The sequence below is a fragment of the Bos mutus genome, chromosome 21, assembly GCF_027580195.1.
Source record: "Bos mutus isolate GX-2022 chromosome 21, NWIPB_WYAK_1.1, whole genome shotgun sequence".
NCBI classification, from domain to species: domain Eukaryota; kingdom Metazoa; phylum Chordata; class Mammalia; order Artiodactyla; family Bovidae; genus Bos; species Bos mutus.
In genome coordinates, this window is record NC_091637.1 from 29,836,484 (window position 1) to 29,863,064 (window position 26,581).

At 49.3% G+C, this 26,581-nt stretch overlaps 1 protein-coding gene across 2 annotated transcripts in view; it reads right to left on the minus strand.

Annotated features, from left to right (window-relative positions):
• Positions 1-211: 211 nt before the first annotated feature.
• ACSBG1 (acyl-CoA synthetase bubblegum family member 1) overlaps positions 212-26,581 on the minus strand; it is a 59,294-nt gene continuing 32,924 nt past the window's right edge. Inside the window, exons 4-15 of one of the 2 annotated variants that reach the window (XM_070358187.1) lie at positions 17,935-18,155; positions 17,403-17,491; positions 16,984-17,104; positions 8,040-8,120; positions 7,802-7,951; positions 7,289-7,465; positions 6,194-6,375; positions 5,040-5,270; positions 4,114-4,331; positions 2,929-3,068; positions 2,152-2,398; positions 212-925 (exon numbers count right to left, since the gene is read on the minus strand). In XM_070358187.1, coding sequence (XP_070214288.1) covers positions 840-925; positions 2,152-2,398; positions 2,929-3,068; positions 4,114-4,331; positions 5,040-5,270; positions 6,194-6,375; positions 7,289-7,465; positions 7,802-7,951; positions 8,040-8,120; positions 16,984-17,104; positions 17,403-17,491; positions 17,935-18,155 — 1,943 coding nt within the window. In that variant the 3' untranslated portion in view covers positions 212-839. The remainder of the gene's footprint in view (positions 926-2,151; positions 2,399-2,928; positions 3,069-4,113; positions 4,332-5,039; positions 5,271-6,193; positions 6,376-7,288; positions 7,466-7,801; positions 7,952-8,039; positions 8,121-16,983; positions 17,105-17,402; positions 17,492-17,934; positions 18,156-26,581) is intronic. The other variant, XM_005906602.3, reaches the window with a different exon arrangement.

Sequence of the window (26,581 nt, forward strand, 5' to 3'; positions counted from 1 at the left end):
TTCCTCTACCCATTTAGATGCCTTGTTTCATCTTGGCTCAGCTTGCTACCAAGGATGGCTGCTCCAAGTATTCAGAGTGGGCAGAGGGGCATGGTGGTCACAGACTGGCATGCTTTCATGAGAACATTTCCCTTGACCCCCTCCCTCACCTTTGCTTATTCCAGGGCACTAAAGGTCACTCGTATACCTATCGCACACTGTCCTGTGGGCTGAATACCCACCACTCTGGACTCATCTGTTGCTCAGTTGACAAAATCAGGTGCTTGTTGACAGTTCTGTTAAGAAGTTTAATTTCAAGTTACACATTAAATACAATCAAATAGGCAGCAGCAGTTTTATTAAGCATCAGAGTCAGTGGGCGTGTGCATTGATGGAACGCCTGGTAACGGGATGATGGGAGCGGCAGCAGCCAATGAGAGTCCACAGTAGGCCAGCCAGAGAGGGGAGTCACAGCTGAGGGCTTTCCCAGTTGCACACTTCATCCAAGCTGTCATCCCTCTCCTCCCTCCCCTCAGCACCCAGTCTGCCTCCAGCTGGCCGGTGAAGTGAGCTAGCAGAGTGTTAAATCTACCTGAAAACTAAGGTCCCAAACTGTCAGCCCTTTAGTTCTGGGAAGGAGAGCTAATCCGTTGTCACCTGAACAAAAAGCACGCATGAAGCTTCTCTGGATTGTCGGCTATTATTGATGTAAGGCCTGGCAGATACCAGGACTGTGCCTAACCTGGAGAACCTAAGAGACTTGCCAGAAGTCCGCGTGCCCAGACCAAAGAGGACCTGAGGGTCAGGAAGACGCTCCAGTCTGCCATCTTAAGAAAAAACCAGGGAGGGATGACCCCTGCTTACTTTTTTTGCTCTTGGTAAAAAGAATCGATGACATCTTTGTACTTCTCCAGGACTGCGAGCCGTTTCAGTTTCATTGTGGGACCTAAGAGAAATTGGAAGAGATGAGTGAGGCCTGGGCTCTGAGATGTTTGTGAAGGTTATGTGGTAAAGCTCTAGACTCACTAAGTTCCGTAACCCTGGAACTAAGCCAGACCAACGAGTAGCCAGCCTCCAAAACGGCCCATGGTGATCCCTGCACCTGGCAGTCATACCCCTTGTGTGGCTCCTTCCCACACTGTGCCAGGGTTGGTCTAAGTGGCCAGTAGAATACAGAGGAAGTTGGGTAGTTTACATGATGTAACTAATAGGCAGATCATCCCTGCATTTCAGTGATCACTAATACAATGTTGGACATTATGCTTTGATTGCTTGTGATGAGGGCAGGGGAAAGCCCTGGCCAGGGAGGGCCTCTGCCATGGTCTTTATGAGAGGTCTTCCTCATTTCACTTTTCTTGGCCTTGGTTCTCTCCTTTCAGGCAAGGCTGAAAGGGCTCTGCTTTGGGTAGCTTAGATTTCATTTTGTGCCAACTCATACTTGGCTGTGTAACTGGAGACTTCAAGATCAAAGCCATTTATAGAAACTGCTTAGAGAGGACATCTGTCTGGTTGACCTTACATTCAATTTGTTAGCACCAGACAGCCAGATAAACTCAGGGTCTCTGATAGCAGCTCAGCATTACTGTAGATATTTGCCTCTGGGTTCAGCCTGACGGGTTGGAGGGAGTCTCACTGAAAAAGCCATTTCCACCTTGCCCTCTGTCATGAACACCCCAAGATGCTACAGCCAAGAGCGACTTCATCCATCTGGCTGAGGCCACCCCAGAGGTCTTTTCTGATTCTGTGGACCATTGGTCCAGAAGGGTTTCATCCCTTTACCTGTTGCATGAGCTGCCTTTACAAAAGATTATGGTGTTCTCACTCCCTGGAGCCAAGTGAAACTCTAGCCCAAACTCTAACAGGGCCTTGGTGTCTGCTTGGTGGTCCCATTGTGCTTTCAGAGGAAAACGATTTCTCAGTCAAAGCAAAGTTAAATGTCGTATGTTCAAATGAATGAGTTCCAGCACATGTACATTGAACAGGCTCTACCCAAACACAAGCCCAGGCACTGAGCAGTCAAGGTCCTCCCACAGGAAGGAGGTAGGTGTCACCTGAAGTGCCATCAGGGACCTTCGGTTTGCCAAGGCTGCTTCCTAGTGGGCACCTCCCAGGCTCTGCCATGGCCTCTGCCCACCTGCACAGCCCCTGAAATTGTGTAAAGAAAACACCTACCCAACTCTCCACCTGAAATGGAGAAGTCCTTCTCAAGAATGGCCCACTTCTGGATGTGGTAGGGTCGTGCAGCTGCATTCATGTTGACTCTCTGGATCCCTTCTTCGATGGCCTGATACACGGCCTCATCCTTCTTCCCCACAACCTCAGATACCGTGGTGGCTTTGCTGCCAACCCTCTGGCAGAACTCTACAGCTTGTTCCATCAGATTATCCGTGGGCTCAAAGGTGTCAGGGTCCAGAGTGCACTGAAAAGCCAGAGACAGATCAGAACCAAGCCTCGCTCCACAGGTCGCATGCCCGGGCCTTGGAGGAGGTCTCACTGCTGATCATCATGGATGTGGATCACTGTGAGCTGTTTCAGAGAGATGGTTCTAGAACGAATAGGATATGCTACTCAGACTGCTTGAGCCCCTTAGGGCAGGTAGAAGGAAGAGAGGACTGAGATTTAGATGACCTCGGCCAATGAGATCATCTTTTAAAACAGGGGCCACAACTCTGGGCCTGTCTACTACCCCAGAATCAGATACCAGACAGCACTTTGTACACTGGACTGTACTAGAAAACACAGGATCACCAAGACAGCACATTACTAACTCTAAAACGGGGCAGAGGGATTCCTGTATGCCACGGCTGCCCCGTAGTACAGGAAGAACTGACAACTTATTCCAGAATACGGTTGTGCCATCCACACTGTCTTGGCCAAACGTTGCTTCTGCCTGGGGCAAGACCCACAGACCACCCACCAGCTGCTCCTTCCCCCACCCCCCAGACACACCTTCAAGGTTAGCAGCATGGACAGGAACTTCCTCTGGTCTCCAATCAGCATGGCATTGCTGATGATTGGCAGCTCCGTCTTCACGGCCTCCTCAATGGGCACAGGGGGCACGTTCTCCCCACCAGCCGTGATGATTAACTCTGAGGAGGCAAGGCCAGGCCCCCAGCATAGGCTTTAGTCCAGGGGCTCAGGACAAGTACACCCAGATTCTGCCTGGAGAGCTGACCCTCTATGGCCAGAAGGACACAGGTTCAATCACACACCTGCCTGCATGATTTCCAGAAAGGTATTCACCACTCACTGAGCTTCAGTTTCCCCTGGGAAATTGAGGTGTGGGGTTCCCACAGGGATGCTGAGGGCATTGGGCAACATAAATAAAGCACCTCTTCCTTGCAGGTGTCCCCAGCTTTCTTCCCTGGGGGAGCCAAGTTGCTCATGGGAAATTTGAAGTTTCATGCTTTATTTTAAATTTTATGTCCAATTTGTTTTCTACTTGGCATCATATCCATGTTTGGGTCCATGTTTGCATATAGAAATACAAAATATTACCCCTCAGGTCTCAGTAGTTAGGACTCAGTGCTTTCACTGTTGGGGCCCAGGTTCAATCCCTGGTAGGGGAACTAAGATCCTGCAAGTCGAGCAGCATACCCCACCCTTCCCTCCAAAAATTACATCCTCCAATTTTCTGGAAAGGCTTGCCTTGTTTACAGAGGGAGTTTGAATTCCAGCTTTGTCATTTATTAGCTGTGTGACCTTGGGCAAATTACTTAACCTCTCTGGTTGTCCTCATTAGTTAGGTTGGAGTAATAGCAGTATCTTTCCCACGGGAGACAATAATAAGTAAAACAATGTCATTCATTCATTGTTTTTCATTGGCCATTCATTCATTCACCTAAAAACCTTTAACTGGCCCTACCTCTCAGCTCTGCAGCAGCCTGGCACCCACTACCTTGCTGCAGCTGGGGGTGGAGGGGCCCGGAGGCGTGGTCAGAGGGAGCAGGTTCCTCCAAGCCCTGGATCAACCCCACAGGGAGTCCTGAGGTCCCCAACTTCTCAAGTGTTCATCGATGGCAAGGCATGGGGCACTAACTAAGACCTCAATACTTACAGTGGGTACAAATAGTGGTTGCAGTATAATTGCTCCCACGTCCCGCCACAGCCTCGAACCCAGCTGGCGGCACTCACCTTTGAGACGCCCCGTGATATAGAGGAAGCCGTCGGCATCCAGGCGGCCCGTGTCTCCGGTGTGCAGCCAGCCCTCAGCATCGATAGCCTCACACGTCTTGTCCTCCATGTTCAGGTAGCCCATGAAGATGGTGCGGCCCCACAGGCAGATCTCCCCGATGCCCTCTGCGTCCTCATTCACCAGCTTCACCTGGCAGCCTGGCACCACCTTGCCGGAACTGGGTGTAGAGAGGCCAGGAGGGATGGTCAGAGGGAGCAGTTTCCTCCAAGCCCTAGATCAGCCCCTACAGGGAGCCCTGGGGCCCCCAACCTCTCAGTGTTCATCAACAGCTAGAAAGTCCCCTCCTGAGATTTTTATATTTTAATAGGGTCCTCATAGCTAAGAGGTAGGGCCAGTTAAATGTTTACAGGTGAATGAATGAATGAATGAATGGGCAAAATCTTAATGGGATAACTTCACGTGCTGTGATGGGCAGGCAGGGAGGGGAGATATTTAAGTACAACAGAGAATCCTTCAACTCACTCCCCAGAGCTGACTGCCTTCCCAGTGCACCAGAGGACTGGCCCAGTCCCCACCAGCTCCCATCACAGTTGGAGCCTGGGCCATCAACAATGCTGGGATACCCTCTAACACACCCCATGCTACTGGAGGGAGGGAACAAAGGGATGTTCCTCCCTCAGAACCCTGCTTAGGGAGCCCCTGAGCTGCAAGGCTGTTTATATCCACAGACCCATGTGACACTGTCACAGGGAACACCCCCACAAGACTCAGGCCTGGCAAAGGGACTTGGCCCAAGATAGAGCTGTTGGCACTTAGGGATCCATGGTCCAGTGGTCTGGGCCCAAGGTCCTAATCAGCAGATAGGCACCGACAGGTATCAGCAAAGATGTTCAGGCCAGCGTATGTGCCAAAACCTGGGACATACCTATAGAGTCGGTAGTTGTAGGGGCTGGACATGAAGTGGGGGCCTGAGGTCTCGCTGAGGCCGTAGCCTGCATACAAGCGGATGTTGAGGCCCAGGAAGAAGTGCTGTGTCTCCGCAGTCATGGGGGCTGCCCCGTAGAAGTTCTTCTGACACTTGGCAAAGCCTAGCGCCTGGCGGACCTTGGCTAGCACCAGGTAATCTGCCAGTCGGGTTGTGAAGGGCTTCAGATCGCTGGTAGGAGAGAGAGAATGGCTTGCAGAAGACAACACATCCACACACATGCATTAAAAGGGAGGGGGTGGTCAGTGGGTACCCTGAATGGCAATTTCAGTTATCTACTCTGATTGATGATGTGGTGATGCTGAATCCATCACTAAATATTTTCAATATTGGCCCTTCCTATGAACATGCATGCACACATGGGTGTATACATGTAGTTTTGGGCAAATACATCTTGAGCAGGAAGTCAGAAAAACAGATTCAGCTGTGTATGACAACACAGATGCACAAAAGCGAACATACAATAACATGCACATGTAGACACTTGAAGTATGTATGCACAGACACGTGAACACACATGTCTGATCCCATTTGAAACCCCGGAATAGAGTCGTTTATACATATTTACTTTTCACATCCTTGCAAATGAAACGGCACAGACACGTGTACACATTGCGTGTGACACGATACAGTTTCACAGACACACTAGTGGTGGAAAGCATTTCCAAACTGGAACAGGCCAGATTTATGCTGTCGACCCTCCTACAGCACTGGGTGAGAATTTAAAAGCAATCAAAAGGCTGTGGGTGGAAGATTGGGATGTTGGGAAGGCTGGAAAAACCCCCATCACTGTGGCCTCTACTTGAGCCACCTTCTGAAGTCAGGAGTCCCCTCAGGAGACTGCCAGAAGCTGCTCCCAGGGAGGTGAATGCTACTCCAGAGGGAGCAAGTCAGTTCTTGCAGTCAGAACCCAAAGATGGGGTTACTGTCTCCTGTGGGATCTGGGAGGAGAACAGGGGTTCAAGCCCAGCCACTGATGGGGCCTCTGAGAAGGGGTCGGGATAAGCCTGGCCTCTCAGATCCTACGTTGTGTCCCGGGGTTACGAGCCAGCCCTGCTGCCTCCCCAGGCCTCTTCTTCCCTGGTCCCCTGTACCTGCTCGGGCAGGTGAGGTTCTGCTCCAAGGTCACCGACATGGCCCAGAGCAGCATCTTGCGCCGGATGAAGCCAGACTGAGCCGCCACCTCCTGGATCCGCTCCATGATCTTCTCCCACACCCGAGGCACCCCCATGTGGGACGTGGGCTCCACCTCCCGCAGCGTGTTCACCAGACTCCCCTGTTTGCCACCAGCGAGAGACAGGCTTGTGGTGGAGAGCCAGCTGGGAGCCAGGAGGCCTGTCCCCAGAGTCAGTGTGCACCCGTGCAGGCCCCCTGCACACAGGCACTCGCACAGGTGCACACCATGCAACTCACGTCCCATACCATTGGCTAGGACGCAACAGCCATCCCTTCCCCACTCCCCTTTGTTAACAGAACCCCGATGTTGCTCAGGTGCCAGGGTGGCCAGTCCTGGTAGCAGCCACTTTTCTATCAGTCTAACTCAGACATGGTCACCCCATTCCTCTAAGCAGTGACTGGGCTTCCCAGGTGGCGCTAGTGGTAAAGAAACCATCTGCTAAATCTGTTCAATCCCTGAGTTGGGAAGATCCCCTGGAGGAGGGCATGGCAACCCACTCCAGTGTTCTTGCCTGGAGAATTCCATGGACAGAGGAGCTTGGTGGGCTACAGTCCATAGGGTCGCAAAGAGTCAGACATGACTAAAGCAACTTAGCACACACACACACAAGCAGTGACTAGCCGAGGAATGGACATGGGACATGATTTGGACCCATGTAGGGGGAGGAAGAAGCCTGTTAGAGGGCATCTGGGGATGTTCTCCTCAAGGTAAAAAGAAGGAGCCCAAGCACAGGTGTAGTGTATGAGACCGTGATGCAGGGCAGGGCTGTGGCCATCTGGGACCATCCTGTGATCTTACACTGAGGGTGGCCTGACCTTGCTGGTGTTGTGGACCCACAGAACCACTCTGACTCAACTTCGCTTTACGTAATATCATTGAGTTCCCTTCTTGTTTGGTCATCTGAGTTAGGCTGTGAACACACAGGGGACCGGCAGGCTCACAAATGCTCGCACAGGGCCCACAGACGCAAGCATACACATGGCCACACGTACAGGCAGAGAGGCAGACTGACCTTCAGAGCATCAGGCTCGGCAAAGCAGACCTGGGCCCCCCACTGGATGCCTGTCCACAGGTCATAGATCTGGGCGGCAATGTGGCTGAGAGGCAGGTAGCTGACCACCACCTCCTGTTGGATTTCCGCAGGTTGGATGTCACCGGCCTGACTGCCGTACCGTGCTGTCCACGTGATCTGGAGGATGGGCAGATGGGCGCCGGGCAGTATCTTCAAGTCAGCTCTGGAAGTGCCCACACCTGGAGCCACCCTAGGGGCTTGGGGTACTTCTTTGGAGTGTTCTTTGAACACCTTCCTGGGCATCTCTGCAGGCACCCCTCTGGGCCAGGCCTTGCCCTTCCATCCCGCTCCACTTTGCTGGGCTCAGTCTGGACCACAGACTTAAGCGCTGTCGTACTTATCTCAGATCTCGGAACGGAGGGGCTGAAGGAGCCCCCTCGAGGGCTGCTGGGGCAAGGCCATTGCCCAAATCCACCCTCAGCCCACCCCCACACATCTGGGCATCCGTCCTACATTGTCCTGACTCAGCATCACACCCTTGGGGTTCCCGGTGGTGCCCGACGTGTAGACCAATGCACAGCACTGGTTAGGCTTCTGGGCCTTGATGATGACGTCCAGGGCCTCCTCAGGCACCTCATTCCCCAGCTCCATGAGCTCCTCCATCTGTACCAGGTGGGAGAGTGGGGGCAGTCCCAGTGAGCTGGGTGGGCTCGCACAGGCCCCCGCTGCCCCCCAGGCCCCCTACCCGTACCGTGTACACGCTGGGCATCCGCATGGGAGGCGCTTCTCTATATATCACTACTGCCTTCAGATGTGGTAGGTGTTTCCTGATCTGTGTGGACAGAGAAAATAAGTGGGGTTTCATTAAAAATAAAAGTCACTTCTTAAGAAGAGCCCCATCCCCAGGTGTTAGCCAGCCTGGCAGGCGTCTTGTGGCAAAGGTTGTTGGTCCCCAGCTCTGACCTTTGACTCAGCAGGACACGTGCCACCCTTAATGCCTGATTTCCCATCATGAGAACTTTGGAGCATCAGAGGTGGAATAAACAGGCAGCAGGGAATGACTTCTCTTAAAGGAAAGCCAGACAAGCTGGGGCCTGGCTGAATGGAACAGAAGACTGTGTAACTATGGAAGAGAGAAGCAGAGAGGAAGGGGTAGGGAAATCAGAACTCAGTTATCTCACTGAGTTGAGGTGTCAGAGGTCAGAGTTCAGGAAAGCTGGGGTGCCTAGAATTTGTGAGATAGAATACCAGACAAGAGAGAACTGGCAGAGAAAGAGTTCGATGAATCTCTTTAGGTGTCTTCTTGAGTCTTTGGCGGAATACCAATCCGCACAGGCATAGGTGAAACTTCAAGAAACTGGAAGAATAGAAGCTGGAGGAAGATCAATGGCTGGGGCTAGAAGACAAACAAGAGCTTGTATGGGGCCAGAGATATTTGTGTTTCCATCAGCCAGACTGAAGGGCACTTAGGAGGTATGAAATACAGACTTCAGAAGCGACAAGTGTTAGCTATGGGGCTAAATCAGCCTTAGAGGAAAGGCTATGTAAACCTGCCCTGAAAGGCTTCATTAAACACAAGTTTCAAAACGAAGTTGAGAAAGAGAAAAAAACTTGAATAAATTAACATGGGTGAGAAAACTAAGAAACCTAACATACATGTAATTGGAGTCCCAGGAAACATTTTTTAATTGAAAAAAGCCTGAGAAATATCTAAATTTGATTAAAACTGTAAATCCATCAACTCAAGACTCCCAGTGAATTCCAAGCAGGGTAATCACAAAGGAAAACCATTCCAAGACACAGCATGATCCCATTGCTGAAAACCAGTGATAAAAGAAAAAATCTTAAAAGAGGTCAGAGAAATAAGATATACCATGTGGAAAGGAACAAAGATAAGAAAGTACAGACTATTTATCAGAAGTTATGCAAAGTAGAAAACATTGGGATGGAGTCTTTAAAGAGCTAAAAGGAAAAAAAAAAAAAAGAAACCCCATTAACCCTGAATTCTAAACCAAATGAAAATATCTTTTGAAAAATGAAGGCAAAAATGAGAAGCTGACAGAAGGCAATTGCCCTTGGACTTGTATTCCAAGAAATGTTGAAGAAAACTCTTTAGGAGGAAGGAAGACGAACCAGATGAAGGGGAGGACATGAAGGGATGAAGAGAGCCAGAAACAGCATATATGTGGGCAAACCAAAAAGAACATCTTCCCTTTCTTTAAAAAAATTTTGAATGATACATGACTATTTAAATACTACATTGTAGTGACTTCTCTGGTGGGTCCAGTGGCTAAGACTCTGCTCTCCCAGTGCAGGGGCCCAGGTTTAATCCCTGGTCAGGGAACTAGATCCTACATGCTAAAACTAAGAGTTGAGCTCCCATGCCACATTGGAGAGTGAAGATCCCAAGTGAGGCAACTAAGATCTGACATCAGTTCAGTTCAGTCGCTCAGTCGTGTCCAACTTTTTGCGACCCCATGAATTGCAGCACGCCAGGCCTCCCTGTCCATCACCAACTCCCGGAGTTCACTCAAACTCATGTCCATTGAGTCGGTGATGCCATCCAGCCATCTCATCCTCTGTCGTCCCCTTCTTCTCCTGCCCCCAATCCCTTCCAGCATCAGGGTCTATTCCAATGAGTCAAATCTTCTCATGAGGTGGCCAAAGTATTGGAGTTTCGGCTTTAGCATCAGTCCTTCCAATGAACACCCAGGACTGATCTGCTTTAGAATGGACTGGTTGGATCTCCTTGCAGTCCAAGGAACTCTCAAGAGTCTTCTCCAACACCACAGTTCAAAAGCATCAATTCTTCAGCGCTCAGCTTTCTTCACAGTCCAACTCTCACATCCATACGTGACCACTGGAAAAACCATAGCCTTGACTAGACGGACCTTTGTTGGCAAGTAATATCTCTGCTTTTGAATATGCTATCTAGGTTGGTCATAACTTTCCTTCTAAGGAGCAAGCATCTTTTAATTTCATGGCTGCAATCACCATCTGCAGTGATTTTGGAGCCCAGAAAAATAAAGTCTGACACTGTTTCCACTGTTTCCCCATCTATTTCCCATGAAATGATGGGACCAGATGCCATGATCTTCGTTTTCTGAATGTTGAGCTTTAAGCCAACTTTTTCACTCTTCACTTTCACTTTCATCAAGGGGCTTTTTAGTTCCTCTTCACTTTCTGCCATAAGGGTGGTGTCATCTGCATATTTGAGGTTATTGATATTTCTCCCGGCAATCTTGATTCCAGCTTGTGTTTCTTCCAGCCCAGCGTTTCTCATGATGTACTCTGCATACAAGTTCAATAAGCAGGGTGACAATATACACCCTTGACATACTCCTTTTCCTATTTGGAACCAGTCTGTTGTTCCATGTCCAGTTCTAACTGTTGCTTCCTGACCTGCATATAGGTTTCTCAAGAGGCAGGTCAGGTGGTCTGGTATTCCCATCTCTTTCAGGATTTCCCACAGTTTATTGTGATCCACACAGTCAAAGGCTTTGCATAGTCAATAAAGCAGAAATAGATATTTTTCTGGAACTCTCTTGGCTTTTTCCATGATCCAGTGGATGTTGGCAATTTGATCTCTGGTTCCTCTGCCTTTTCTAAAACCAGTTTGAACATCTGGAAGTTCATGGTTCATGTATCGCGGAAGCCTGGCTTGGAGAATTTTGAGCATTACTTTACTAGCATGTGAGATGAGTGCAATTGTGCGGTAGTTTGAGCATTCTTTGGCATTGCCTTTCTTTGGCATTGGAATGAAAACTGACCTTTTCCAGTCCTGTGGCCACTGGTGAGTTTTCCAAATTTGCTGACATATTGAGGTGCAGCACTTTCACAGCATCATCTTTCAGGATTTGAAATAGCTCAACTGGAATGCCATCACCTCCACTAGCTTAGTTCATAGTGATGCTTTCTAAGGCCCACTTGACTTCACATTCCAGGATGTCTGGCTCTAGGTGAGTGATCACAGCATCGTGATTATCTGGGTTGTGAAGATCTTTTTTGTACAGTTCTTCTGTGTATTCTTGCCATCTCTTCTTAGTATCTTTGGCTTCTGTTAGGTCCATACCTAACAGAAGGTCCTTTATCGAGCCCATCTTTGCATGAAATATTCCCTTGGTATCTCTAATTTTCTTGAAGAGATCTCTAGTCTTTCCCATTCTGTTGTTTTCCTCTATTTCTTTGCATTGATCACTGAGGAAGGCTTTCTTATCTCTCCTTGCTATTCTTTGGAACTCTGCATTCAGATGCTTATATCGCTCCTTTTCTCCTTTGCTTTTCACTTCTCTTCCTTTCACAGCTATTTGTAAGGCCTCCTCAGACAACTATTTTGCCTTTTTACATTTCTTTTTCTTGAGGATGGTCTTGATCCCTGTCTCCTGTACAATGTCACGAACCTCTGTCCATAGTTCATCAGGCACTCTGTCTATCAGATCTAGTCCCTTAAATGTATTTCTCACTTCCACTGTATAATCATAAGGGATTTGATTTAGGTCATACATGAATGACATAGTGGTTTTCCCTACTTTCTTCAATTTAAGTCTGAATTTGGCAATAAGGAGTTCATGAGCTGAGGCACAGTCAGCTCCTGGTCTTGTTTTTGCTGACTGTATAGAGCTTCTCCATCTTTGGCTGCAAAGAATATAATCAATCTGATTTCAGTGTTGACCATCTGGTGATGTCCATGTGTAGAGTCTTCTCTTGTGTTGTTGGAAGAGGGTGTTGCTATGACCAGTGCGTTCTCTTGGCAAAACTCTATTAGCCTTTTCCCTGCTTCATTCCATATTCCAAGGCCAAATTTGCCTGTTACTCCAGGTGTTTCTTGACTTCCTACTTTTGCGTTCCAGTCCCCTATAATGAAAAGGACATCTTTTTTGGGTGTTAGTTCTAAAAGGTCTTGTAGGTCTTCATAGAACAGTTCAACTTCAGCTTTTTCAGTGTTACTGGTTGGGGCATAGCCTTGGATCACTGTGATATTGAATGGTTTGCCTTGGAAATGAACAGAGATCATTCTGTCATTTTTGAGATTGCATCCAAGTACTGCATTTCAGACTTTTTTATTGACCATGATGGCTACTCCATTTCTTCTAAGGGATTCCTGCCCACAGTAGTAGATATAATGGTCATCTGAGTTAAATTCACCCATTCCAGTCCCTTTCAGTTCGCTGATTCCTAGAATGTCGACATTCACTCTTGCCATCTCTTGTTTGACCACTTCCAATTTGCCTTGATTCATGGACCTGACATTCTAGGTTCCTATGCAATATTGCTCTTTACATCATCAGACCTTGTGTCTATCACCAGTCACATCCACAACTGGGCATTCTTTTTGCTTTGGCTCCATCCCTGCATTCTTTCTGGAGTTATTTCTCCACTGATCTCCAGTAGCATATTGGGCCCCTACCGATCCAGGGAGTTCCCTTTCAGTATCCTATCATTTTGCCTTTTCATACTGTCCATGGGGTTCTCAAGGCAAGAATACTGAAGTGGTTTGCCATTCCCTTCTCCAGTGGACCACATTCTTTCAGACCTCTCCACCATGACCCGCCCGTCTTGGGTGGCCCCACACGGCATGGCTTAGTTTCATTGAGTTAGACAAGGCTGTGGTCCGTGTGATCTGACAAGATCTGACACAGCCAAATAAATAACTAAGCAAGTAAATAAAATACTACATTGCAGGGCTTATAACTTACGTAGAACTTAAGCAGGAATGACAATCGCACAAAGTATGGAAAGGGGATGCAAGTACACAGTTGTAAGATTCATATGTTACATGCAAAGTAGTACAATATTACATGCTGATCGTATTTGAAAGTAGACTGTGATGAGTTAAAGATGCATATTGTCAGCCCTAGAGCAAACACTAGAGGGAGAGCTAAGAAGCCAGTAGATAGAATGGAATGAAAGTGAAAGTGTCAGTCGCTCAGTCATGTCCCACTTTTTATGACCCCATAGACTGTAGCCCACCAGTCCATGGAATTCCTCTGTCCATGGAATTTTTCTGAAAAGAATGCTGGAGTGGGTTGCCATTCCCTTCTCCAGGGGATCTTCCCGACCCAGGGATGGAACCCACATCTGTTGCATTGCAGGCAAATTCATCTGAGCCACCATTCAGTCGTGTCAGACTCTTTGTGACCCCATGGACTGCAGCATGCCAGGCCTCCCTGTCCATCACCAACTCCCAGAGTTTACTCAAACTCATGTCCATTGAGTTGGTGATGCCATCTAACCATCTCATCCTCTGTCATCCCCTTCTCCTCCTGCCCTCAATTTTTCCCAGCATCAGGGTCTCTTCAAATGAGTCAGCTCTTCGCATCAGGTGGCCAAAGTATTTGAGTTTCAGCTTCAACATCAGTCCTTCCAGCAAATATTCAGGATTGATTTCCTTTAGGATGGACTGGTTGGCTCTCCTTGCTGTCCAAGGAGCTCTCAAGAGTCTTCTCCAACACCACAGTTCAAAAGCATCAGTTCTTCGGTGCTCAGTTTTCTTCATAGTCCAGCTCTCACATCCATACGTGACTAGATGGACCTTTGCTGGCAAAGTAATGTCTCTGCTTTTTAGTATGCTGTCTAGGTTGGTCATAACTTTTCTTTCAAGGAGCAAGTGTCTTTTGACTTCATGGCTGCAGTCACCATCTGCAGTGATTTTGGAGCCCCCAAAATAAAGTCTCTCACTGTGTCCACTGTTTCCCCATTTTTTGCCATGAAGTGATGTGACCAGATGCCATGATGTTAGTTTTCTGAATGCTGAATTTTAAGCCAACTTTTTCACTCTCCTCTTTCACTTTCATCAAGAGGCTCTTCAGTTCTTCACTTTCTGCCATAAAGTGGTGTCATCTGCATATCTGAGGTTATTGGTATTTCTCCTGGCAGTCTTGATTCCAGCTTGTGCTTCATCCAGCCCAGCATTTCTCATGATGTACTCTGCATGTAAGTTAAATAAGCAGGGTGACAATATACAGCCTTGATGTACTCCTTTCCCAATCTGGAACCAGTCTGTTGTTCCATGTCCAGTTCTAACTGTTGTTTCTTGACCTGCATACAGATTTCTCAGGAGGCAGGTCAGTGGTCTGGTATTCCCATCTCTTTCAGAATTTTCCACATTTTGTTGTGATCCACACAGTCAAAGGCTTTGGCATAGTCAATAAAGCAGAAGTAGATGTTTTTCTGGAACTCTCTTGCTTTTTTGATGATCCAGTGGATGTTAGCAACTTGATCTCTGGTTCCTCTGCCTTTTCTAAATCCAACTTAAACATCTGGAAGTTCATGGTTCACGTACTGTTGAAGCCTGGCTTGGAGAATTTTGAGCCACCAGGGAAACCCATAGAATGGAATACTCAAAAATAAAACAAAACAAAAAATTGCATTCAAAAGAAATCACGAGAGAGGAGAAAAGGATCAAGGGATGGATGGGATCAAAGAACAAATAGGAAAGAACCAAGTGGTAGTTTTATAGACAATTTTGTCAGACTAGATAAAAAGTATGACTCAACTATACGCTGTCTAAAGAGACTTGCTTTAAATATAAGGACATACGTGGGTTAAAAGAGAAACAATGCAAAAATATATACCATGCAAACATTGATCAGAAGAGATCTGCAGTGGCTATATTAATATAAGACAAAGTAGCTTTGGAAGAATGGTTCTCAGAGGGACATTTCTTAATGATAAAGGGGTTAAGTCATCCAGATGACATAACAACATAACTATGTGCATACATGACAGAGTTTCAAAGTACACAAAGCAAAACCAGATTTAAAAGGATAAATAAATAATCCACAATAATTGAGATTTCAACCCTCAGTATTTGTTACCAGTAGAACAAACAGATAGAAAATTAACAGGGATATAGATGAGTTAACATATCAATCAATTGACATTATTAATATTTATAGGACATTCTACCCAACAAACTGAAGAATGCACATTCATTCAAATATGCATGGAACAGTCACCGACATAGGCCAGTTTTTTATCTACCACATCTACTTTGTACAAACAGGATGTTTCAAGTAGCAAAGAGCCCCAGGTGATGAGAGAAAGTTCTTTCTTTGGAAAAGAATCCTAGCTGATCAATTAGAAAACCAGTGTTTTCCCATGGCTCATGTATTCAATAATAATTAATTCAGGCAAAGTTCATCAGTGGAGAGTGATGGGGAATGCTGCAGTGGATGAGCAGGTGGCCACCCGAATCCAGGGAATGAAGCTCAGCGCCAGTCTAAGCGGTACCACCTGACATCACATGCCTCCTGAAGCTGTGCGATGGGAAGCACACAGCACCACCCACGGAGTGTTTTTGCCAATTAGCATCTAATCTGAAGGGCATCGAGGCTTGCGGTCTAAAGGAAGCGTGGAGGTTACAGGGATAAGCTACACAACAGCTCAGGACCCCTGACCTGGTTTCTGCAGCATGTCTATGACAGAGGCTCTCACACTTGAGCCTGTGTCAGAATCACCGGGAGGTGTGGGCCCCACACCCTGTTTTTTAGAATCCGTAGGTCTGGGTGGGTTCTGAAACTAAGTTCCCAGGTGATGTGACTGGTCCTGGACCACACTGGTCTATGGTACCGGACAAAAGGTGGGGGCTCTGTTTTGAATTAAAAGACTCCTAAGAGACACCACCAAATGCAACACATGGGCCTGGTTTAGATCTCAATTCAAACGAATTGCCTGGAAAAACACATTGTCAGTATTAGATGATAGGAAAGAATTCTTTGACTAGTGTAAATAAAGGCGATAAAGTTGCTGTGATGAAGAAACTGTCTTATATTTTATAAATATTGAGCTATTTAGGGGGTGAAATGCTGTGATGTCAGACATTTGCCTTCAAATACTTCATACTGATGGGTGTGATGAAAAAACATTGATGATTATTAAATCTGGATGATCACTCTATGAGGGTCCACTATACTTTTCTCTCTATTTATGTTTGTCTGGAGAGTTTCAGAACACAGATTTTAGTCTGGCCAGTCCAGGGCTCCAGGTCCCACCATCCCAGGAGGCTGGAGACCACTTCTCCTGCCCTCAGGAGCAGGGGGGCACCGAGGTCCAGGTAACAGCTCCAGAACCAGAGCCAAGACAACCCGGAGGAAGCCTCTCTGAGATGCCAGGAGCCACGGAGGGCCTTGCAGGCTGTTGGGTACAGCTGGGGCACAGAGGTGTCCTCAGGCCACTGAATGCCAGTGTGGTGTACATAACAGGGTCAATCAAGAAGGGGCCTTAAATGGATCAGGAGGCATCAGTGTGCCAGAAAGGTGCCAGCTGCCCCAAGAGGCACTTTTGGGCTCCTACTGTGCCCTACAGTCTCTAGAAGACACTGCAGCACTTGCTCTGGCTTGGCCCAAGCCCCACCCTGTGGCAGCCCGTACGCCCGTTCCCCACCAAGACTCAGACTTGGGTGCTCATGTGTCAGTGCCCTGAACCACCCAAGGGCACTCAACACTTCCCTGAAGGGAAAACCATGGAAGGCCATGGGCTGGCTGTGGGGGATGAAGGGTATGTTCCTTGAGCTTCCTGGGTCTCAGTTTTCAGACCTGACAAATGGGTCAGCGGCCATCGCCCTGCTGTGCTGATGTGTGCTTGTCCTGAGGAGGGTTGCTGCTGAGGATGATGGGTGACTTTGGCAGGGAAGGTGGAGGTCTGTGAGGGTGCCTAGCCTGACCCCCGTGGCTGCTGCCCCCTTTCCCCCAAACCTTCAGGATCTTTTCCAGCTGTTTCTGTGTGTCGACCACGATGATGTTGGCGCGGCAGTCATAGGCGATATACTGACAGGCCTCAGGGGAGCTGGTCGTGTAGATGCCGGTGATGATGCCACTGTCAGAGACCCGGGAAGATGTGTGTCTGGGCGGGTAGAGCAGCCCACCCCCTCAGCCCTGACCCCTGCCCAACACACCCACAGCCCCTGGCCCCAGAGAGCTCCCATGGCCGGCCAGGCAGCTCAGCACAGCTGCCCTGGGCAGAAGGGGACAAAAGCGGGTCTGGAGAGGGCCCCAGGGAAGAGATGAGATGTTGGGGAGGGGGTGGGGGGCCCCTAAAAAGAGTAATGACCCTCTCTTCACTCTTTGCCCCCCTCCAACCCACTGGGAACTCTGCCCCTCCCTCAGCCACTCACCCTCCGAAGACTGCGCCCACTGCTGAGAAGAACCACTCCGGGGAGTTGAAGGCGAGGATGGCCACGCTGTGGGCCCGCTCCAGGCCGAGCTCCAGATCAAAGGTAGACAGTCCGGGTCAACCAGCAGGAAAGGGGCCTCTCATTCTCACCAAACCCCCCTTCCAGACAGCAGGGGACTCTGCCGGCCCACCTCAGGGACCACCTCCCAGGGTCAGAGTGTGCCCTGGGGGACCAGCCACTCAACAGCCCTTGCTGCCCCTCCCAGGCCTTCCCGGGGAGCCCACCCCTCAGCCCAGTGCACCAGGCTTCCCAGCCCCCTCGAGCGGGCCAACAAATGAGAAGCTTGTGACACATCCTGGCACGTAGTAAGGGTCCAATGAACGTAAACCCTCAGCCCCAGGCCAGAATGGACCATTAGCTCAATGAACAGGACGGTTTTACAGTGATCTTGTCTAAGGGCTTGTCCAGTGGGGTATCGGAAGGAGGTCTGTGAAGGCCAGAACTGAGGTCAGGCCTTGGGCGGCTTCCTCACCTTCAGGAAGCCCTTGGCAGCTTTGCGGGCCAGCAGGTAGTACTGGGTGTAGGAGATGTGTTCCCACGAGCCCTGCCTCTTGAAGCCCATAGCACTGAGGTCCCCATACTTGTCCAGAGTCGTGGAGAACATCTGATGAACAGTGCGGGGAGTCTGCGAGCAGATGGGGTCTATGCGTAGGCGGACGCGCCCGTCGGCCCGAGTCGTCCATAGCGCCTCCTCTGCAGGGTCAGGGAGACCACAGCTTGCATTGTGCCAGCCAGGGCTTGTCCCCAGGGGACTCTTGCTCCTTCCCTGGGCAGAGCTCCCAGGCCTCTGGTTCCCACAATGCCTTGAGCACTGAGCCACAAGGGCTGGCAGACTCGTGAGGAGGCTGCCTGGAGGGGGATGCCTGACGGCCCTGAAGGATGGGCAAGGCTCTAGGGAGGCAGCAATGAAGAGGGAGGGCAGAAGGAGGCCTTGGGGACCCTAGACATTTTTCTGCTAGGGTCCATCATGCCAGCTGGAATTTGCCCCTGGAGGCTGGGTAGTCAGCAGTGGATGTGGGGGTTGCCCAGAAGAGCAGGACTCTCGGATCCTCTGGGGTTTCTACCCTTCCTCTGTCTCCTGAGAAGTGGTTGGGGACAGACCCAAATGGCAGAAGATCAAAACATCAAAAATAGCAACACTTCCAGGGGCCTAGAGGAGACTGGAAACTAGCCGGCTCTGATCACTAGCCTGCAAAATTTCCCAGTCCCACGAGATAATCTAACCATCTCTTTGCTCATCCCTGCCAGGGCCAGGCCCCATGTGAAACCCTCACGTGGGGATCTCATCTCATCTGCACAGCATGGGTCTGGTAGCCCCCTTTTACAGATGGGGCAGCTGCAGCTCAGCGAGGCTCAGTCATTTCCCCCATGTCACACAGTGGGAAAGGCATGCCTGACACTGTCCCGGGCACCACCTACCCATTAAGTTTACTGAGTGTGATAGATGAAACAGAGCTTTACCATCTCGTCCGTGAGATGTGGGGTGAGCTATTTGACCTCTGAGTCTGTTTTCTCAGGGGAAAGCTGAGGGTTTAGTTCTCAGGGATGTTATGAGGGTCAAAAGAATGAAAGAGCTTCAGCATGTAGTTGGTGCCCAATAAATGCACACCTTGTTCTTCCTCCCTTTTTCCGGATCATTTGCAAAGGGGTTGGGTGGTCTAGACACTTGTCCATGGGGCTGCCTTCTGGGGCCAGAGCAGTCATTCTACGGTGAGTCACGGGTGAGGGAGTGGGGACCACAGGGGCTACTGCGCCACCTGCTGGCCAACCCGCTCTGAGACGGAGAGGTCCCACTTCCTTGGACATCCATCTGGAGCCAAGACCAACAGTGAGCTGTATGACAGACGGTTCTGAGGCAGCCAGCAGATGGACCTTGTCTCTTCCTTCAATACTCTAGGGTTTCATGTGAACCCTGGAGTTGGCAGAAAGAGGTGGAGGCCCTGGGGCTGGGACAGAAGAGCCCACCCTTCCTCCCATGGAGGCCAGGGACGGGGAACAGGGGACATACATGCGTGCTTAGTTGCTCCATCGCGTCTGAATCTTGGGGACCCTTTGGGCTGTAGCCCGCCAGGCTCCTTTGTCCATGGAATTCTCCAGGAAAGAATACTGGAGTGGGTTGCCATTTCCTCCTCCAGGCAACCTTCCCGACCCAGGGATTGAACCCACGTCTCCTGTGTCTCCTGCATTGCAGATGGATTCTTTACCCACTGAGCCATCAGAGAAGCCATTAAAAGGGGACATGCTGCTAAGTCACATCAATCGTGTCCGACTCTGTGCGACCCCATGGACTGCAGCCCACCAGGCTCCCCCGTCCCTGGGATTCTCCAGGCAAGAACACTGGAGTGGGTTGCCATTTCCTTCTCCAATGCAGCGAAGTGAAAAGTGAAAGTGAAGTCCCTCAGTCGTGTCCGACTTTTAGCGACCCCATGGACTGCAGCCTACCAGGCTCCTCCATCCATGGAATTTTCCAGGCAAGAGTACTGGAGTGGGGTTCCATTGCCTTCTCCAAAAAGGGGACATATCCAGGCCCAAATAGGAAAACAGAATGTCTGGGGCAGGGGCATGGCTGCTTGGAAATGCAGGCTAGGGCAGAGAGAAGGTCACCCAGTGCCAGGCAGTGTGTACTGTTGAAGGCCAAGACCAGGCTGGCTGGCATCCATGGCTGCCTTCTCTGCAGAGGCCCATCAGCAGCCGCTGCTGGACCCCCACGCCCCCTAGTGGAGGTTTGAGTCAGCGCCTGCTGAGGAGCCCTCTCCAATTGCTCCTTAGACTTCTCCAAGCCCCTTCTTCCAGGTTCTTCTTCCTGGAACCCCAGCCTGGCAGACCCCAGAGATCAACCTCTTTACAGTCTCCAACCCCTGCACTTTGTGCAAGTCTGCTCACATGAGCAGACCAGGGTAAAGACACAGCCTGTAGAATCAGGTCAACCTGGGTTCAAATTCTGTTCTGCCATTCCCTGTTGCGTGACTTTGGCAAGTCTTTCTCCTCCCAGCTCCATTCGAATAGTCTTCAAGCGCAAAGGGCTGGCAAGAGAGACCAGAGCCTCATACAGGTGGGAGGAATATAAAATGGTGCAGCCATGATGGTAGACAGTTAGGCAGTTTCTTAAAAAGTTAAACGTAAATCTACTATACAACCCAGCAAGAAATGAAAGTACGTACCCCACAAAGACTTGTACAGGAACATTCATAGCAGCGTGAGTTACAGCAGTCAAGAGGTGGAAACAACAAATGTCCATCAACTGGACACTATTTGGCTCTACAAAGGAACAAAGTGCTGATACAGGCAACACCATGAATGAAACTCAAAACATATCTGGTGAAAGAAGCCAAAAGGACCACATATTGTCTGATTTCATTTCTATGATACGTCCAGAAAAGGTGGAAATGATAGAAAGCAGATGAGTGGTAGCCTGGGACTTGGGAATGGGGAGTGACCACAAATTTGCATCAAGGGTCTTTTTGGGGTGATGGAAATGTTCTAAAACTGAATTGCAATGAGGCTGGTACATTTGCAAATTTGCTAAAAAATCATTGAAAAGGTGACTTTTTTCAATGAAAAAGTGAAAAATCATTGCATTTACAAAGGGCAAATGTACACCTGAACAAAACTGCTTTTAAAAATGGAAGGATGGGAGGAAATGAAATTCCCTGGTGGTCTACTGGTTAGGACTCTGCACTTTCATTGCCAAGGGCCCTGGTTCGATCCCTGGTTGGGAATCCCACAAGACATGAGATACAGCCAGAAAAAAAAAAAAGGAGGAAGAATGCTAACACCACCCCCCAAATTGGCACGAGAATTCTGTAAGGTAGCCCAACCAGAGTGCCCAGAGTCTGGCAATCACTTTCCAGTAGCTGGTAGCTGTCTTCCCTTCCCTAGTACAGGTTCTTCTTGGTGCTTAGGACAGAAAAGGTATATTTTCCTGTGCGCGTTCTAGTTGCTCAGGTTCCACTACATTTACCTGTTCCCCCAGGCTTGCCAAGATAATGAGAGATAAGTCTTACAACCTCTTGTGAAAGTTTCCCTCAGCCAAGAGTTTTCACTTATCAATTTTTAAGTGAACCTTTTTTTTAAAAAATTACAAAACTATATGTTTGTTCTAAGAAACAGGAAACCTTAGAAGTACATAATATAAAAATGGATAGGTCTTCCTTAAGTCTAGGTAATCACTGTTGTCATTTGGTGTGTGTCCTGCGTATACAGGGGCTTCCTAGGTGACGCTAGTGGTAAAGAACCTGGCTCCCAATGCAGGAGACCTAAGAGACGTGGGTTCAATCCCAGGGTTGGGAAGATCCCCTGGAGAAGAGAATGGCAACCCACTCCAGTATTCTTGCCTGGAGAATCCCATGGATAGAGGAGCCTGGCAGCTGCAGTCCATGGGATCGCACAGAGTCAGACACGACTGAAGCGACTGAGCACACACACACGCACTGTGTATACAAATATATGTACAAGGAATTCATTTTAATTTTGTGGCTGTTATCTTTTTAACCAAAGGGGAAAAAAAAAGAATCATGTTACTATTGTATTAATCAAGGGTAAAGGGTCTTCCCTGGTGGCTCAGACGGTAAAGCGTCTGTCTGCAATGCTGGAGATCCGGGTTCCATCCCTAGGTCAGGAAAATCCCATGGAGAAGGAAATGGCAACCCACTCCAGGACTCTTGTCTGGAAAATTCCATGGACAGAGGAGCCTGGTAGGTTACAGTCCATGGGGTCTCAAAGAGTCGGACATTACTGAGCAACTTTACTCAGGGTAAAGTAATCAAGGGTAGCAAACCCAAAATGCCAACAGGGGGCAGGTGGGTAATGTATCAACATCAATAATAAATAATGTATAATACTAAACAATTAATAAATGAATTGCCCCAGGATTTGCAAGTGAAACTCAGAGGCACAGTCTTGCTTTTCACAAAGAAATAGGCTCCCTCTCATTTTCTTTGAGACACATGGCTCCTGTAGTCTGCCTTTTGTTTCTCTGTTTTTGACAAAAACAGAGAATTGTGCAATATTTCGCTAAGGGAAGCTGTAATACAAGGGCAGTGACCATTGTCCCGACCCCAGACTCAGGGCCAGGGAGGTAACAGGGAGTAGCGGAGACTGGCAGGGGGATACAAGCCTCTAAAGAGGGCAGCTGCTCCTTGGCTCTAGGATTTGGTGCCCAGGAGGAATGGAAACCAAGAGCTACCTGAAATCTGGGTGTTAAAGTACAATCACTTGATTTTTTAATGTTGCTCACATTTTAAAAAATGTTATATGGACCCAATCAAACATTATCCAAATCACCCATCTTTAGCTTTTGCGACATTAGTATCTATCTCTCTGGACTTCCCTGGTGGTCCAGTGGTTAAGAATCTGCCTTGCAATGCAGGGGATATGGGGTCAATCCTTGGTCAGGGAACGAAGATTCCCATGTACTGCAGAGCAACTAATCTGGCGAGCTGCAGCAAGAGAGTCCACCTATCACAGTGAAATATCCCAAGGGCTGCAACTAAGACCCGGTGCAGCCAAATAAATTAATATTAAATTAAAAAAATCTAGTAAAACAAAAGATTTTAACTTAAAAAAAATCTTTCTCTCCCTCGTTGTGTGTGGCTACATAACACTCCATTGGCCATATCAATTTCATAACATAATGTACATATCATAACAGCCTCCCCACTGAAAGATACTCAAGTGATTTCCAGCTTTCAGCCCTGTTCTAGGCTGTCCTAAGGATGGATTTCTAGAAGTGGGTTTACTGCATCTGAAGAAAAAAGCACTTAAATTTTGATGGCTATTTTGGATAAAGTTCCTTTATTTGGTTCCTTTTCTCCCACAGAATACATGGTTCTGTCTTTTTGCTGCATTGGGTTTTTGTATTTTTTTTTTTTTTTTTTTTAGCTCAGGTGGTAGAGAATCTGCCTGAAATGCAGGAGACCTTGGTTGGATCCCTGGGTTGGAAAGATCCCCTGGAGGAGGAAATGGCAACCCACTCCAGAGAATCCCATGGACAGAGGAGCTTGGCGAGCTGCAGTCCATGGGGTCACAAAGAGTCAGACACGACTGAGCAACTAACACACACACACACCTTTCTTTTTATCCATGGTGCCTATGATTCAGGGATAAGTTGTCTCACCTCCTTCTTAGAAGAAGAAAAGAAGGAACAGACAAGGGAAGGAAAGGCAGTTGGTCTGTGAGTTCAGTCTCCTCTTAGCCTGGTTGCTTTGTGACAGGGATGAGAGCCCTGGCCTCTGGTGGAACCACGCCCTTCAGGAAGTGTGACCAGGCAGCTTGGCTCTGGCCTGGCCCTTTCTCTCCACGTTTACTGCACAGGCTCAGCTGTCGGAACCCCCAGACCACCAGAAGAGGAGACTCTGGTGTGAAGGGGTCTACCCTGCCCCTGGCCTCCCAGAGAGAGGCCCCATCATTGTCCTTCCCATGAAGGAGTTAAAATGATCACAGCTCCCGTTTACCGAGCACCCTCCTGTGCCAAGTGGGCTGCGTGCCATCTGGTTGTGTGACCTCACACTGAACAACCTTCCATATTGTGCTGTAGCTCACTCTATGACTCTCAGAAAGGCTAAGCCACAGCTGGCAGAGCTGGGATCCCCACCCACGGTCTGACTCCCAAACCCACGCTGGGGTTGCAGTAGGGTTCCAGGCTGACCTCAGCACCCACACCTCCCCTGCAAAAGGACCGTCCTGTCTCCTACCCAAGTCCTGTGCTCAAGCTCAGGCTCAGTGACCTTAGGCAGTCATAATCTCTGGCCACTTCCTCTTCCTACGTTCCAGAGTTTCCCAGAACCACCCTTCTTAACCCATATCTGACCTGTTCAAAGCCTCCCACATCTCCCCTTGACCACAGGGTGATGCCCTCACAGTGGTTTCTAAGGAAGGCCCTCCCCAGAAGGGCTCGCCAGCCTTTGCCACCTTGACATGGCCAGCCTGAACTGCTCCCAGTGCCCTGCATTCCTGGCCACCCTATGCCTTTGCCCAGGCTGTGACTCTGCCTTGAACACCTTTCTTCCATCACATCGCCCTCTCCTGCCCTTCAGGCCCCAAGTGCAACCCCCTCACTGAGGACTTCAGTGCCCAAGCCTCACTGCAGGCCGAGTCCTGGTCGAATGTGCCTCTCCCATCAGGCTAGTGGCTCTCCAAGGCAGGTCTGACTCCTCCCTGGGTCCTGATCACAGACGCCTGGCTCTGAGCAGAGGTCAGGGGGCCTTCAGGGAAGCAAGAGTCAGCCTCTGTCCCATCCCGATCCCAGAGGGCTGGACCAAATGACTGTGTCCAGGGCACCCAGGCCTGCCCCTCGCTCCCTGCCTCCCTTCTCCCCAGGTGGCCTGAGGGTGGTGCAGGACACATTGGTGCCCAGGCATAGAGAGAGGTGGGCCTCCAGAGCAGGTGCCTGCTCCAGCAGCCCATGCCAGGCTGAACCTCTGTCCTAAGCGCCCCTAGGTAGGGCTGGCAAGACCCAGCCTTGCCCAGTGTCCTCCTGAGTCCACCATAGCTCTGTGGCCTTGGGCTTAGGAATGGATGGGAAGGAAGGCAGATGAGTGCCGCTGCCTGAGGTGCCTCATCCGTCCTCCCTTCTCATGCATCCCCATCTCTGGGCCTTTGCTCACACCATTTCCTCTCCCAATCTCATCTCTGTCAGAGGAGAAGTCTCTGGACAGCATGTTGGAAGATCCAGTCTTAGCTATCAGTGAGGTGGGCAGAGCAGTCAGAAGGGTCCCTTGCCTATGAAGCCCCACTCCCCTGGCCACAGCGATGAGACCAGAAGCCCACACCTGCACAGGGACCATGAGGTCACCGTGCAGGGCCCCGTAGGAATGCTCCTCGTGGCCCCTCCTGCAGAGATCATGGGGTGGTGGGAGTCCTAGCAGGTCTAGGGAGCAGAGAGAAGCAGGTGGTTTCAGCCAGGCACAGAGAGGCTGGGTTTGAACAGTGGTGGTTGCCACTGGAGTAGGGAACCATGGAGTCCATTTCTTCCCACCCCCACCCCACCCCCACATAGCCACTTTCTAAGCTTCCTCTCTTCCCTGCCTGTCCTCACGGTCACCTCCATCCACTAAAACCATCTGAACTCACCTACCTTCCTATGTACCTGGGTTTCTCCTGAAATCAAAGAACATGAAGTAGCAAAGATTTGTAATAAATAAACAGACAAGAGTTGGCCTTTGTACTGTGGCAAGAGCACTGTGTCATGTAAAAGTGTCAATCGATATAATAGGGGACTGGCTAAATTCGATAGAGTATAGCCATATCATGGATTCATAGGCAGTCATCAAAACAAAGTATTTACAACATATTTAATAACGCAAGGAGATATTCACAATATAATTTCAAGTGAAAAAAAGGAGCAAATAAAAGTGCATATAAAAATACATAAGTAAAACTGAAAAGATTTGCATCAAAGTAATGTTGTTAAAAAGCTTAGCACATTTTGGCTGCTCAAGAAATAGCTCTCTGGCCTTCTTGACTAGACTCTGAACTTCTGATGCAAGTGTTGGACTTGCAATAAATGTTTGCCAAAAGAATGAATAAAACTACACACACACTGCCCAGCAGGGATATCGACTGAGACCTCAGGGTTGGGGGGAGGGGAGGGCATCCTTGAGAAGTGGAGGCAGGGCATTCCTACACACAGCACACAGAAGGAGAAGGAACGGAGTCTCAGAGTGGGCAAGAATGGCCAACGTCACAGCAGGTTAGGGGCAGAACTGGGACAAGGCACCAGTTCAGGAGCCAGGGGGCTGGTTAGTGAATGAGGTTTAGGCTCTGTGGGTCCATGGTCTGTTCCCTTGGGGAAGAGAAAAGTGGTGCCTGGGTCCCTGACCCTCTGCCACAAAGTGACCTGCTCAGAAGTGAGCAGGAGGGAGGGGTCGTGAAGGGGCTCAGGGCTGCTGTATTACCTCTCAGCCTGCCTCCCGGGAGTGAGTCCTTGGAGGATAGCAGAGATGTAAGAAATCAGAATGGGCTGCCAGGCCCTTATAGTTGTCCCCATCTCCTTGTCTTGACACTCAACAGGGGCATAGGTCTGCCCTGTGCCCGGCCAAGCTCACTGCTGTCATCATAGCCAAAACATGGCCAGGATCCAATCAAGGTCCCTGTCACCCAGTTAGGCACCCAAGAGCCAA